General features: G+C 38.1%; 1 protein-coding gene across 4 annotated transcripts in view; it reads left to right on the top strand.

The window, feature by feature from the left end:
- Window positions 1-16983, top strand: part of LOC135166691 (glutamate receptor ionotropic, kainate 2-like) — a 105411-nt gene that overhangs the window by 7162 nt on the left and 81266 nt on the right. For all 4 annotated transcript variants that reach the window (XM_064129211.1, XM_064129212.1, XM_064129213.1 and 1 more), the window contains exon 2: window positions 216-595. In XM_064129211.1, coding sequence (XP_063985281.1) covers window positions 523-595 — 73 coding nt within the window. In that variant the 5' untranslated portion in view covers window positions 216-522. The remainder of the gene's footprint in view (window positions 1-215; window positions 596-16983) is intronic.

Genomic DNA, 16983 nt, shown 5'->3' with positions numbered 1-16983 from the left:
CCCCCCCCTCCTCCCTTTCCTCCCCATTCCACTGTCAAGTTGGCTTTTGAACTCCGTAAAATTCGGTGTACAGAACACTGGGTCTTACAACTTTGAATAAATGCGAGTGTGAAACATGTGAAAAAATGTTTATGTTCCGTCTGAAAATGTATCTTTGTTGTCATATTTTTCATAATAATCTCCCTCTCTTAAAAGTGTCCTCCATCAAATTTCAGGAAGCAATTTACTGATCGGTGGAACGCAAATGGACTGACCAATGAAGGGACTATCCCCTGGAATTGATGGTACTAATTTGTACGAGTATGCGACCAACAGCTATTCTCTGGTGACAAAAATTTCCTGCTGAGTGATAGTTTTTTTTTTTTAACCCGAGTAATCCTCAAATACTCGTCACCGGGGTGTGCATCGCACTGGTGGACACTCCATCCGAGGTGATTGGAGGAAGATGCTGTAAATAAGGCGGTAACCATTCGCCCAGTGAGTGAAGTGAAGTGAACGGGGTCACGTAATCCTTGAAGCACAATGGCACTTCTGTTTGTTGTTATCGTTATTCTCGTTACAACTGCAATGTCACTGCCGCCTGTCATACGAATTGGTGAGTACAATATAACTGTCAATGACCAGATGAACGTTGTTTACACGGTCGATGGGTAATTGAGGATTTGGAGGGTGACTGTTGATTAATTATTCGATGGGATACGGTAAAAAGTTTGGAATCGAAGGGTATTCAATACCTGCGATGGAGTTGGGGGGTAAGTTTCAAACTTTTTTCCCGAGATTGAAAAAAGAGACTTTTTCCGGGGGTTATTAAGACTTTCAAGTACATTTTTTGTTTTTGAGGTCTGGGATATTTCGATGGTTCACAATTTCTTAGGGATATTGTGGAAATTTTGAAATTAATTGAAAAACTTTTTTTGGTTTAAAAATTATTCAGCTGGGGGTTGTTTAAGAGCTTTAATTAGATATTTTATTTTTGAGTCTATTTAATTTTTATTATTCTGCATAGAGCAGTTGTAATTGAGCGATAATATCGCTGATTTCCCGCCAACACTGCTCCCCCTTCTACCGACATCGCCCGAAAATACCCGATAAGCCCCGAAGTGGGAATATCCGATGCATTTGTGAACGTTCGTGAATCCTTTGATGAAAAAATTACGCGGCAGGTCCGTTGAATTATTGAACTTTCAACGATTTTTATATTCAAAGACAGAATAATTCTCAAAATTTCACTTAAATTTTATTGCACGCCATGTTATGCCAATGGTTACGTAATTTTTAGTGATTAGTTCTCTGTCTGGATTATTATTTGAATGAATGAAATTATTGAAGAGATTTGGTTTGGCATTGCCAGAATTTTGAGATATCCTCATTATTTCACCTGTTAACGTCTCGAAATCTTCAACTTCCGGTGAATTACCTGAGTCTGAACGTGAGTGGAATCAAGGGTGATAAACTTTACGACAGAATGTCAAAGCTGTCGGGCCCGTGAACATCAGGAAGAAAATCGTTCGATTTAAGCTTCCCACGTAATATCCCGTCCTTTTTAGTCTCTTGTGCGCCTTCTCGAGGCAGGCAACTTGTGAAATACGGACAATTCAAAAGTTTAAATGAAATACGGAGGCTGTGGATTAAAATGGTGGAAAAATTGCTTGAGAATTGTTTCTTCAAGGAACAATTCACTCAAAACTTCTGGATAAATTCATGAAAATGGATGGAATTTTCACGGTATTTTACTTATAAATATTAAACAGGCGTAATAGGAGGTTTGAGTGACATCTGAACAGTGACACTGGAGACTTAAAACTCGAATCTTCAAGATATCCTAATTCCTGTTACTTCAATTAAAAAAATTAATGAATTACTAAATTATCAGAATTTTCAATAGAATTTATCTAAACTATGAGTACTGGAAAATTAACAGTTGGCTCAGGTCGAAGTATTTGCATTCTAAAGTCACCAATCTGCCACTAAACAAAAATGAAATCTCAAAAAAAAATTAAAAAACTCAAGTCAAAATATTTTCAGTTGAATAAAAATTCCCTCAACTTATTTCTCCTCAGAATTCGATAACATTTGTTAAAATTATTTAAAATTATTCGGTTGTGCTTTTTTCAAAACTTCAGGTTTCAATATTTTCACGCGCAATTCACGAATAATTCTCCAATTGTTTTACTGAACATCCTGTTCAATTCACGAGCACTCCAGTTATTCGCTAATTTTTCTACAACTCTTTTCCTCCTCTATTTTTACCGCGTGACCACAACATTGATTAAACGTTCACTCGGTGAAATGAACCAGAACACTCGACAAAGACGATAACCTGAAGGAAGTCTAAACTTTCCGTCAATTTAATTGAACGAATTTCAATGAGGCTGCATCCAATGCCGCCCAGAAACTCGATCGTAATTTCTAAAGTCGGAGAACAGTGCAAAGAAGCCACGAAACTCGAAATACTCGGACTGCGTTTGGAATGGTTGCGGGAAGGGGGAGGGGGGAGGGGGTTACGGAAAAGAGGTTATGGCTGGGGGGCAAACAAAGCGATGGAACTTCTGCCTTTTCGGGATAATAAGAGCTTCTGGGGTCACGATATAATTCCGCCAGAAAAATATGAAACCGTATATTATGAACAACCACATGAATACTCCCGCGCGGCCATTTTTTTTCATATTTTTTACCCATTTTTTTTGGTCAACAATAGTTCCAGAAGAACTGGGTGTATAGATAATGAGATTTTAATTAGCTTAACCAAGTTACCCTGAAGTTCTGATCCCGTTGGTGTATTTTTAGGGAATCGATGGACTTGTGGCTCTCAAGTGCGAGGACTCAAATCCCCCGTTAATAATTGCAGATGCAACGGGGTGGAATTAAAGTGGATTAGAAGAGATAATCGAAATATTTTAGGGACAAAAATGTAATCTCAGGAATGTCGATTGGAAATTCCGAGATGAACTCATTCATTTCGAATTGACGGATTAATGTGTTCAAGTGGATGCAATGGTAATTAACTATTTACTAGTTCATGAAGAATGCAGGTTGACAGGAAAGAATAGGTAGGGAGAATAGTTGGGAATATAAATTAATATAAATTAATTAGTGAAATCATTGCGATGTCAGGTCTCGCCCCGAAACCGCGAAGTGAAACATTTTCCATTTTCAGGGAATAGCTTCGCAGATTGACTGAAATTGCGGCAAATAAATGTCGCAAATGGGGAAACTTTGTCTCTCACTGACGTACATAACTACTCAAAGTCGAATACAATTTAACTTCTCTGAGATAAACAACTTTTCTAATTAAGATATTCGGAGAATATCGAAAAACTTACACGAGCAGGCGAGCCCGTGCCCTTGATTTCACTAAAATAATTCAGTTAGTAATTTATTATTTTATAACAAGGTTTATATCTGATAAGGCCGTCTGTCGTGATCCTTACCACATGGAAAGAAAAATTATTTAATAATTACGTGCCTCGTAAAAATTACGAAACAGTTATACATTTTTTTAATTAAACGTTTCCATATTTTTTCTGGAACGTCCTGAACTTTTTCTTGAAACTTCACTAAAAGAGTGTGTAACTGTTCCATAATATTTACCGAATATTATCTTGACTGTCAGATTATGGAACAGGCACGTAATTTTTCAACAATTTGCTATCACTGAGAGAAAATTACAATTTTTCCAATCATATTTGTTTTGAACAACCACATGCCCTAAATCTCCATTGGAAAATCCGCTTCTATTAGATCAAAACATTAGGTCCAAATGTGTAAACCTTGACAGGAACCATAACCACACTCTCACCATTTAAATCCTAAAGTTACCCCATAAAAATGGCGGTCAGACAACAAAAATCTTCCATCAACTTCGCAGTAATTAAAATCCTAACCCACTTGTGACACAAACGAAAACACAAATTTTCCCTCATCAGGCCCCGAAAAGTCGTCTCACGACACACGTCAACTTCGAAAATCTCCTCTCGACCCCACCCCTTCCCCTCCACCCATTCCAAATCAACAAAATAATTACCCTTCAAATCTCCCCAGAATAATCCAGTTCCATCTAAATCTACCCCATGATAAACAACTTTTATAATCAAAATGTTTTCCGGAACCACCCCTCAACGACCCTTCTTCCCTCATCGTACCCAATCTCCGACTTGAAGATGCACCAGCTTCAACCAATGTTATAAAATACGATAGTTATGCAAAGAAATTTGCAGGAAGCTTCTCCAGAAAATCCTCACAGCGCAATAACTTAGTTCTTCCAAGTCACCTCGAAAGTTCAACCCCCGGTGACTTTGGCCTCGCGGATTACAGACGCGTGAGAGAGTCGGGGGGATTTTTGGGGGGTAGTCAAAGGGGTTAGGGGGTGTCTTATGCCACCCATTTACATCCACTCGTGAACAAGGCCTGGCTGTATGCCATAACATTTACATTTTCACGAGATATTCGCATTGTTCAGAGCTTTATAGGTTACTCGGGTCTCAGTTGGGATTGAACGAGGGGGTTGGTATGGTGGGGTGGGGAGGGGGGTCAGATATCGAGAGAATATAAGCCGCCTATCATGGTGCAGGGGAAAGAGAACACACCGAAGGGATTTTCAGCGATGAGCAGAGTGGTTAGGTTGGACACTGATAGTAAATCGATTTCTCAGGCCCACATGGACCTTTCTACTTCTCCCCTTTATTCGCATCGTCGGTGGTTCTCGTTGGTTTTTTTTTTCGGGTGGGATTCTGCGGGAAGACCATCATGGCTCATTGCGGGATGGCATTACGAGAGAATTATATCGAGGACTTATTGCAATTCCGAAATTGATTATTTGAGGTGGGGGTGAGGGGACGAGGGGGATGAAGGAATTGAGAGAATGTTCGAGATATTTTGAGGAATTTATTGCGCTGGGATCGAGGGTAGATTAAGGGATTAATTTATTACGTCGTTGTTGGTGAATTTCTTGAGAAGCACTTGGCTTTCAACGGATATCTTGAAATCTAGGGGAAATCTAAGGGAGGGAATTGGGGGATGTGAAAGAAGTCTATTATCTATTTTATTTTCAATGACATTTGTCATAAGGGTAACTGGTTGTATTTAACTTGTTTGAAACTGATTTTCTCTCGTTATATTCCAATTTTCCTGATTTCATCAACTTTTGTTCTAAAAAATTGCAAAAATCGTTTGAAGAGACGTTTATTTGAACAAAATCTGAACACCTTTACATCCAACAATTCTAGAGTGGAATATTGTAATGAATTTCGAAGCCTGGAGGATATTTTCCGGATTATTTTTCCTTTTAGCGTTATAACCACACACGCTTCCGGATATTTTCGTTACCGTGAGCTACAGATCATATGTGAAAGTCAGAAAATCTCCGGAATAAAACCCTCCCACTGGCCATTATTTGTTTCGGGAAATGTAAATATTGGGCTCCAGAAATTTTCAAACGACATATGCGAAATATTACTTCCGAAATATTACTATTTACATCTGAATAACTAAAACGTATAATGAATCGTTATCATCTCAGTTCTCTGTCCCTCTTCAGCGAGACATTTTCGGGAATAATTTTAAACAAATTTAAATTCCGAAGCTAAACTGCATAAAAATGAAATTGTCTCAGCTTCGATATCAACCTGTGACATTATTTGAAATTCACCTCCACTTAACCCCGTCCCCACCCCTCCCCCTATGACATACATAAACCTTATGTACACATTTCAACATTAACTAATAAAATATAACGTCTACCATATAAAGCATCTCATTTATCCATCAGACAATGCAAATAAAAATGAAATTATTATGCTCTCACTATCTGACTCGCGATCAAATTAACCCAAACGATAATGAGCCATCGCGTTCCACCTCCAGTGCTATCAACATCACCGCAAGTCAGCGCTGTTGAGCGTCGATTTGCATCAACTTCACGATAGCTGAGTTGTCGAAGCGCGATAAGGCGTGACTCGGTGAATCAGGAAGTTGCATCGATATATGCCTCAGGTGATGGAGTAAGATATCTCCATCCCTCCGCCTCAGCAGTACAGAATTGTGCTGCAAAAGGGGTTGGGGAGGTGGGGGGGTGGTTTGCACGATTGGGAGGAGGGAGGGCTTATACCGATGCATTTCTCTCCTCATTGCACTATCCACTTCGCCATATATTTTCATTCTCTCAACCATTCCATACCCAGGCACACACAGGGAGTTCGTCAGGATCCGAGTGCCAAGCTGTGCCCGACTGTTGGATAAGCAGACGCGTACTGCCAACACAGCTATGGCAGTCAGTAAGCACTGGCCATTGCTCGTATTTGAGGCACGATTCACCGACGTACTTGGAATTTATACTAGAAATAGTGGCATCAACCAGACAGAGGAGAACTAGTCGAGAGTTTCATATGTTGGAAAAATCCCACTGCGCTTCCTTGGTAGAAGTCGTAACCGAGAGGATTTTTATTTGCTTCGGTGTTTACCACTGTATTTCATACGGGATCTTTACGAACCAAGACGCAGATGGAGGAATAGGGTTCATTCTGGCGGTGATGATATTTTGAAATTGTGTAGGAGACTTTGAAAAAAAAAGGAAATTAGACGGTGAGAATTGGTGGATGAAAATGAGGCGAAATGGCAGGTGGTTTTAGGGAGAAAAGGACGGGTAAGGGGAGGTATGAGACAAGGGAAGTGGGATAATATTGTAATAATGGCATTTCCAAAATTAATTAGTGAATAGTGATTTTTTTGGAATGAAAAATTCGGGAAAATGAATTTGTTAGGGGAATTAGGGGAAGTGGGAGGTATTTGTGGGAATAGTTCGTTGTTATTGAGGTTAGATTTTTACAATTACGCTATGTTGTCGAAGTGCAAAATTTCACGGCGATTCTTACGTAAAAGTCGTAACTGGGAGGATTTTTATTTACTTGGGTTATTACCACCGCATTTCATGGGATCTTCGCGAAGTAAAACGCAGATGGAAGAATACTGTTCCTTTTATTGATCATGATTTATATGGGGTTTCTGAAAGAAATAAAAACCCTTCCCTCAACAAAAAATAGATCAAACTGCGGATAAGTTGATTTATCAACTATTTAGAAGATATTTTTTATTATTCGTCAAGTATCGCTGATTTCCATTAATTTCCATGGGAATCATTGAACTAAAGTTTACAGTTGATCGATTTTTCCCTTCAATTTTGCTCTCTCAATCCGGAAATTGCCTAATATTCCAGCGAAATAAAAAAATATTTCTCTCCGATCTGCTATTTTTAAATTAATAATTATAATTCAATTAAATTATTTTTTATTGTAATGGGTTTACTGCCATCTTGTTCCCCCCAGCAACGTCTTTCCATACAAATTCAAAATATTCTTTCCATATTTTTTTGATGAACGAAAACCAAAAACTAAAAGGGAACTCAGAAATTGGTGAAACATATCGCAAATTTAAACCTAACAATAATAATTCTAAAATGTGTAAAATGTCGAGAGATTGCAATATCGGAATTCCTAGTAGTTAAGTATCGGCATTGGGCCTTGATCCACATTACAACCATGCAGCAGTACCTGGGCTCGCCCACCGTCGCTTTCTTAGCCGCGTCGAATGACGGTAATTGATACAAATGTAATTGCAGACGCAATAGGGGAATGCAATGGTTTTAGAGCATGTGTGTATGGCCTTCGGGGCCTTATCAATGGATTTTATTTCCAAGCGAAAGTCGAAATAATACAATGATGTAAGATTTTGAAAGTGGAACAACAATTATCGTTATTTTTTCTGGATAATACAGACAAAGTCAGTTTCTTTGTTCCAATTGTTTCCTTTTTCCATCGATTCGTCGGCTTTTCTTTTTCATGAAGCAAGATTGAATATTTTTTACTCAGTTTGACGTGGGATCAGATTGAGTGTGCGGCGTTCTAAATTTTTGCCATTTCATTGAAAATAATTTTCACGGTAGAAAAACTGGTCTTTAGTTGAGATACAAAGAAATGCATTCTCGGCGTTCGAGATGTCGTGTCATAATTCTTAATTCTGGTAATTAATGATCGTCAACTCTGTGGGAAGAAATAGAACGTAATGACTTGGTAGATGTTATTTAAAAAATAATGATGAAAGGCGAATGCAAGAGTCGTCAGTTTGTCTTTCATATTTAAATAAAATATCAATAAAAACAGTTTGATTTTGTAAAATATAACGTCAAAATGACTTTGACATTTCTTGGATCAATCCACGTCAGCTCTGGAACCATAAAATTCGTCTCTTCACGTGAAAACTTCAATTCTAATCCTTAAATCCTGGTGTTAGCTCCACCCGAAGAATAAAAATCCCGAGCCTTTCTCTACAATCCATAATCCATGATTAATGACATCATCATTATCTGGAGCAAAGTTAACTGGTACGAAGTTGAAGGAGATGTGTTGTTGGGAATGACGCTGGACTATTAAAAGTAAATTGAGGAAAATGTGAAATAACTAACGCTCCAGATATCAGCCCATCGTACCTGATAATTCCAGGAATCTCACGTCTCAACGCACTAACTGGAGAGAGACCTGCAAACGTGACGAACGAAATAGTCGACAAAGAATTTCCATATTGAGAATCACTCCAGACGAACAACGCAAAGGGGAAAAAAATACTCGTATAAAAAAAAAATGATGATATGCTGATCCTTACGAGTGATGGTCACGATTTCATTTCATACGAATTATTTGTACACATCAGTTGAAAGGAATTCCTTTGGTTTTCGCTTGAGTCTCGCTCATCGAACCGTAAACTTCCAATGAACATGAGGAATGTATGAAAAGATTATAATGCAAATTCTTTTGTGCAATTGGAAAAGCGAGGTTTGTGAGCAGTCGAAAGATTTCGAGTGGTCAAAGCCTCGTTGAGTTATTAATTTCGTGAAATAATATTCGCGAAAAAATTACGGTATTTCACGATAATACGCGAACAATTACGAGGGAAATTTTTCAAATTTTTTTTTATTTCATAATGAGATTTTTAATATTTTTTAGAAATTCAGTGGGAGATGAGACACCATTTGGGAGCATTTGCGGAATAATTTATTGATCATTACGAGAGGCTCTTTGTCTAGTCTAATTAGAAATTCTCGGTACATTGGGTCTCCAGAAAAAGGATTTGCGAGGGGTAATTTTCATTTATCTCTGGGGAATCGTTTCGAAATTTTCACGATAATATTTTTCTCTCGAGTCCGTTGGTGAAATGGGAATGTTTGCAAATTTTGGGATTCATAACTAGAGGAAAGTCTCCATTGAAAGAGTGGGGATGCCCCACCAGTTTTTACCCGAGTTTTCACTCCGTGCAGAACAATCGAAATAGCGAGCATGAGAGGTAGTCCCATAAATGCAGGAAAATCCTTGACATTTGCGCGGTCACAGGTCACAGGATTATCCCCCCTCATTCCTCTTTCTATCAGAGAACACAATACCCGTAAAATAGCACCCTTCACCGCACCGTATTGCGGCGGGGGGTGTTACCACGAAAGTGTTAATTTTCCGTAAGTCACTGATTTCTGAAATTTAATGCTTCGTATTTCATTAAACCTTTCTTTGATCTCTGATCTTGACTTCCAGTGGAAGGTCTCCTTTCAACAACTCAATGACAAATTATTCGGGAAAATTATTTTCGAAATTGAATTGCTACTGTACTTTGCAAACCAGCGCGACAAAACGTTTGCGTTCAATGAAAATAAATTTAAACTAAATAAATTTAAAATTTAATATCATAGCATTATCAGACGAACCAAAAGAATCATTATTTTTCTTCTGAGGAAAAATACTTTTCATAAATCTTTTTTATCTCAAAAAATCGTTTCCCCATATTTTTTCCATTTCCTTTAAATTTTATCTCTCAACAATTATCTTCAGGATATGTAAATCATTATCCACTGTGACCTCTACAATTACCAGATCCTTTCAGTGGATAAAAGTCAATCCTTCGCTTTCATAATATTTTCTTAAACAAAAATTCAGAGAAATATGATAACGTAATTTAGAATATTTATTATAAATATTAAAATATGGTGCTATCATTGTTTCCTTTTAGTTTCCGGTGTCGAGAGAGCACCGTAATATTTCCCAACTTTTCCCCCAGTTTAAGCGAAATGAACGCAGACGTTCTCTTACTTCGAAAAAAAGTGTTTTCACAAAATATAATGAAGTTTGAAATTAGACGGCCTTTGACAGAGTGAAGCCATTTTAATGAAGCCTAAAAAAATTGACTTCGCCTGGCTCAACCTCTCCACAACAAAGGGTAGGACTCTGAATGCAAAAGGCCACGCGAGATTAATAAGTCGGAGAGAGGCTCAGAACAAAAAAAAAATGAAAATAAAAAGAAGATGAGACACTGTAAGAATGAAAAATCTTTTTCCCAAAGTGACTTGCCCAAAGACCACTTTTATAACGGGAAGCTACCTCCATTCCATGGTCCATTGTCCAAAAAGACTGGTTTACCTATTGTATGGTGACTACACTGAGATCTGGCCCGGGATCAAGCTCTCTCAAACTTAGTTGCTCGCTTACCACCCTGTCGGATGTAATAACCGTTGGATTGTACACCCCACCTTCTTCACCCTCACATACCCTAGCCTCCTGTTCCCTTCCCCCATGTCCGTTCTCTATTACTCCGGATAATAACTGGAGTGACCGGTATTACTGCCGTTTCTGTGATGTTCAACTAGAAACTAGATTACGACGAGGGGTAAACAGTGTAGAGTCTAAGATTATGGTTACGATTTTGGTGTTTGGAGAGAAATATTTATATTTTCTACTTTATGTTCCGAAGGTGAGAACTTTCTATTTGTCGAAGAGCAGAGATATTTAGAAGAATTATCTTGTTGAACAAATGTTTGTGAGAGCAATTTAAAAGGATTTTTCAGAGTAGAGAACCGAATATAAAAAAAATATTTCAAATGTTTCAAAAATCTTGAAAAAAACGTTTTTGTGTCATCAGAGAGATCTTCCTAAAGACCTCCAATGATTCTGGTAAAGAATTCTGTAAGATCTCTCGCAAATAATAATTTTTCTAAACCGTTTTTCACGAAAAAAGTTTTAAATTGTAAATTTCAGTGAACCATCAATTGGCTTTTATTACTTTTATTTTTTCCCTAATTCTGAATAATTTCATTGGATGAGTGAACTGACATTGATAATTTAAAGTGATGTTCGGTTAAATTGTAAACAGTCTATTCTATGATTTGTCTGAATCCTTTTGCAATGAATATTTTTTTTAGTAAAAAACACATTTGACAGAACTTGGAGTAAAATGCAAAAAATAGGTATAACCTTGCAATAAAGATTTGCAAAAGTGGTATTGTGGCATACTCGTGAGCTTCCCAAACAGAACTAAAAAGAGAACAAAAATGCATGTACATACGAGCGATAAAAAGTAATAACCAGTCATTCATTAGGCACGTTAATTGCTGGAGGATTGCGCTGTTGGGGCAGGGTTAACAGGCTGATATTGTCGGGCGGGGTGTGGAACACGAAAGTCATTTCGGCGATGAGATCAGCCTGTCAAACCCGGCACCACTCCTGCCACAAGAGATAAACCGTACCCCAACAAAGTCAACTATACGACGAGAACATAAATAAATGACCAACAGTTCCCCAGAAAGTGGTAAAACGCGATAAGTTATCTAATCTTTACGTCGAGTATCTGGGCAATATCTCGGAATCTAAGAGAGATATCAAAATTTTTCTAATAACATCTATTATAGAATTTAATTTTCTCTACAAAAAAGGTAATAATAAAAATTTCGCTATCTTTCCTAGTTTTCCAGATAATCATCAAAAACTGGTCAATAGCGAAAAGTGACTTATCTCGTTGCACTCTATTAAGGAATTCCATTACGGAAACCAATTTTATCAAGTACTACAGTTTTTCTAATTTTCCGACTGTGGAATAGACTCGTAATCCGCATTTATAAATTCTTTTATCCTGCAGCAGTGACCTCCATATTTCTTTATTGAACTGTCCAAAGAGAGGGCGTTGATACGTACCGAGAGACCCCATCGATTTGCGATTAGAATGCACTCAATATTCCCGGCCCAATCTAAACCAGCATGAATTTTCCAATTTCCAGCGATAGCGATCCCATCTCTCCCGTAAATATCGCATAACAGCTTCTCTAAGCAATAGCGAAGGTACGTAAAATTGGGTCAACCGTTTAGAGGTCCCGACTAAACCCGGAGCAGTCAAATAAATATTTAAGAAAAAATTGAACGTCCGCACGTCCGACATATTTCCACTTGATCCGTCCAATTGCAACGTCTCTCGTGGGACAATCAAATCGCTGACGACGGACATCTCCCGCTGGAGACGACGAGCCAGAGGATGAAGAGCGATTTTACGATCTGTTCCCTTGATATGGGTGTAAAACTGATGATCGTCAGGACATTTGTGACACGTGATAGATGATATGGAGATTATTAGTACTTTGTCATCGATTGAGTAGTTATGAGGTAACATCCACAAGAGAAAAATGACGATAAAGTCGCCGAGACGATGATTAACGTCTCATTGAACGATTGCTAAAGTCACCGGGAGCGGAATGCAATTTTTTGATGAATATCTCGAAATCTAGGCAAGATAGCAAAATTTTTATCATAACCTTTTTTGTAGAGAAAATTGAGTACTAAAACAAATGTCATTACAAAAATTCGGCTATCCCTCTTATATCTGGAGATATTCCCTAAAAACTCGAATAAAAAATTATCTCGTTTCACCACTTCACTACTGAATGCATAAAATTTAGAAATTTCTGTTTTCGAGTTGTCTTTCAACCCCTTTCATCTCCCGAATTGCAGAATCACACACCACAAAAATTTCTAACGGTCTCCCAGTAAAAAATATTCCACCCGCAATTTCTAACAATAATAACTAACAAGTTCGTTATTTTTTTCCCCCATCAAAAACCCTAAATTCCTCGTTAACTCTGAAAAAATAATTTCCGTGGGTCTAAACTTGTTGACAGCTGTGACAATGAAGCATTTAAAAACTCAAGTGGGCGATCATTGTCAGTGGCGAGGGTGATATAGCGTATAAATTTTTCTCCACCTCCCTAATGAAGGTAATTGGACAGCACTTAAAGACCAGATAATCACCCGAACTACCCTCGTTCCAGATAAAACTCGAGATTCAATGAAATTTATAGCTGTTGTTTGTGCTCTCAAAGGATTCCGATCGTCCTGATAAGAAGGGCCAGCGTCTTTTACCACCGATCAGACATCGTATAAAAGGATATCTCTCGAAATCCGGAGATTACACGATCTACCTCAGCCCTCTGGCTCCTGATAAAGTTCAATAAACCTCGTGAAAGAATTCCCATAAATTCGGAAAGCGCGAGAGAATCACTAAATCTATGGTTCGAGGCAATAAAAATCACAGATGAATCAGAATCTAGAGTACGAAAAATTATACATCACAACATTCATCGAACGATCTCATCGTATTTTTAAGCTCCATCTCCTTCGTCGCGTTGTTTTTGTTAAAAAAAAATTCCTGGCTTTTCTCATTCGTTCAGCAGAAGAGAAATATTGTGCCCTCGGCGCGGGTAACCATCGCATACAGGTGGCTCCATAATTTAAAATTTATAGTTCTTGTTCACCTTATCCCAACCACTCTTTCATGTTCATCTCTTTCCTTACCCGAGGTTTTCATGTCTTCCATACCTAGCCACAACGCTCAGCGGCTCATAAAGTTGTTTCATCTGTCCCTTGAGTGAAGGTGGTGGCGGTAAATAATATATTACACGGGTGTGCTTTTATCGGGATTTGTCGAAGAACATATAATCGTCTGATAAAAATTTTTACCATCCCCAATCAATTGATTAATTATTTTACGGAATAAACTAAAAAATTCGAACCATCACAATTTTCCATTCAGAAGTTCCAATCAAAAAAATCCAAAACTCTCCCTAAATAAATTCCACCCTCCCTCTGCCTTTGTTACCTCATTGTTTCATCGACAGTTTGCAACTATGAATCGTCAAAAGTACATATTCGCGAATATATAACAAATAACCAAGTAATTTGAATAACTCCAGTGCAAACACGTCATTCAATTACTCGGGCATTTGAACAACAACGAGCCGAAAATTTTCAAATAGATATTCGTTAGCATTCCCTCTTGCACACACATCAACCCAGTTGACTGTGGTAATCACAATGCACTCAAATGTTCACTACATACAACTCCTACCCCCTAACGCCCATTAGTGTAAATCAACTTCTGAAATTTCCTCTCCGTTGAGTCGTTAATTTGCATGCGTTTCCCATTCGACAGCAACATTATGCACTTCTTGTTATATTCGGTGAGACATGATACGACTGAAATGGCCTCCCTATGATTTCCCAAGTCACGACAATGCCACAGCCTCATACGGATCACACCCCCTACGTTCCGCCCTCATCCGGCTGCGAAGCCAGTAGTTGCGGATCGTACGTGATCAGACGCACTTTCCTGCGTCTCGAGTCTCGAGCATAACATGACAGAAGTTGGGAGAAGTTATTGTGAAGTGGATAGATGTACGCGGATGAAACAATGATTTTTATTTTGTTGAATACCACGTGTACGTTTCGTTGAATAATTTAATCGATTCACTTTGAATCGACACATTGGCGATATAAAGCGACGCGGGGGGAGTGTAATTCAATGTTTTTGAGTTTCATATTTGTCGAGGGACCGTGGGAATTTCAATTATGAGAAATCAAACTGCAAACGTGTTTGTAAATGGTAATTTTTTATTGGAAATGAAAACTGGTGGGATATTATTATTTGCATGTGATGTAAAAAAATTAAGAGAAATTCGGGAATGGTGAATATGTCATGGGATTCAGTCTGAAATAACAGGTGGTGTTTGTTGGTTTTAATGTCATGTCTAACTTTCATAGAATAATTACCGCAATTTGTTGGATCGACACATTAATTATAGCACCGGCGTATGAGGAAAATGGTGGAAGGTTTCGCAGTATTATATTTATCATGTGGGCATTTGCATTTTAATTATCGTAATGAGTATAAACGAAGGGGATTTTCATCATTAGGAATGACAATACCAAAAATTTCAACGTTCAATATTTAAAGGAAAATGAAAGCTTTCGAAAACAATTATTTCTTTCTGATGAAACCAGATTGAAATGTCTGAAAAAATCGATTTCAAATATCGATTTACACTAGTCTTTTTGGGATGGAACCGTTTGGAGACGTAATTCGGATAAATTTTTCTTAAATAAATGGCATTCAACTGTGCTCAATTGCCGAAAATAAATACCCAAGGTGGGATAATCAGTATCAAAAGTTTCAACCCCTTGTGCGAGTGTTTTTCCCATAATCTGGTGACTACGACTACAGGGAAACAGTGAAGACGGGTAACGACGCGCAACGCCTCGTAGAAAACCCGAGGATGAAAGCAGACAATTTTTCCACCCTAACGATCTTGTCTGCTGTAAAAAGCTGGCTCAACGTACATTGTCAGGAGAACAAGAACCAACGGACGTGGATAAACACAGTTTGTACGAAGGAGCGATACATCAGTGCCTGTCATCAACAATAATTACGTTGATGTGCAAGAACTTCAGAAAGCTCAATTACTCAGTGATGGCTGGCCAATGGTTAAGGGATTTTCTCCAGTGCAATCACGCGAAGCAATATATTTTTTCCGCCTTTTCAGAGGGATTTTTTTTTTAAACTGACATTAAGCAATAAATATAAATTCCCTCAAACGACCGTGAAATCGTGTTTATCGCATAGAATCGCGGTTGTATTTTACGATAGAGACACATTTTAGACGGCTCGTAAACTCTATATCACAGGATATGCAATACAATAGTCGAGTTGTTAAGAATTGTTGTAAAAATCACTGAATTATTCTCACTCGATTCGGTATCAAATGTCACAGTTCACCATTGATTCATCTTTATCCACATAAATTCAGTTTTCCCCTCGTTTCCTCACGCCTCTTTCACCAAAATCGATAATATCACTTGGGATCAGTTCACGGGTAACAGGGAATTTCTGAGGAAGTGGCTGCGACGCCTGGAGAAAGGCCATTGGATTGTTTCCAGATAGAGATGACAAACGGCGCCCGAGAGTATCAGCACAATTCATGCGGTAGATCCTCAAAATTTTGACGTCAACCGAATTTAGAAAATGTTTTTCTCCATTAATTACGTCATTTTGGGAGTGAAGATTCTGATGGGTCAAATACACGATAGATTGTATTGCGATATTAACTTTAAAAACTGTCATTCAAATTCAGCGAAGGAAGCGAGTTTCTATTTTTTGTATTTTTTGAGTTTGTATTTTTATTAGAGAATTTTTTTCATTGTTATTAAAATTTTATTTACTCTAAATTAATTTTACCGAACGAAAAATTCCGGCCGTAAGTAAATTGATTCAACAGTTGACGCAAAAGCTCTTGAGAGCAGCACATAAATAACCCGCGTAAAAAACTTTTTCTCTGAGTGCAGTGAGTAATTACACACTCATCGGCCTCAACCGGTCAATCGAATAATTAGGTTCCCCGTCCGTAAACATCAATACATTTCAAAGTGTGATGCTCCACTTGGCCCTTGACAAACGGCATCCACAGTTCGATGCGACGCCTAAACCGTATCCAATGGCTCGACAGTCCCAGAAGGTTTGATCCTCAATCGGCTCGTTACAGACTCTCCAATTTCACCAGGTGAGCCACTGACTATACACCAGATCCCAGAAACCCTAGACCGATCGGGAATTCCAGTCTTAAATTCAACGAAACGATTAACTTCGACATGAGCTCACAGACAATCACCAGAGCTCCAAATTTACCAAATTTTACGACGTCTTGACTTCGAAATTTGCGAAATATTTTCCAAATAACCGACGACTAATTGACTCGTAATAATTTCCCGTTGAATTGTGCGGTATAAACCGATGAATCCACAACAAAAATTTGAACAATTACGAAGTAGACATTCAAAAGCAAAAATAGCAAAGAAAAAA

Source organism: Diachasmimorpha longicaudata, chromosome 10 (genome assembly GCF_034640455.1).
Source record: "Diachasmimorpha longicaudata isolate KC_UGA_2023 chromosome 10, iyDiaLong2, whole genome shotgun sequence".
NCBI classification, from domain to species: Eukaryota; Metazoa; Arthropoda; class Insecta; order Hymenoptera; family Braconidae; genus Diachasmimorpha; species Diachasmimorpha longicaudata.
The sequence above is the reverse complement of the archived record's forward strand: the minus strand, read 5'-3'. Positions and strand labels throughout refer to the sequence as shown.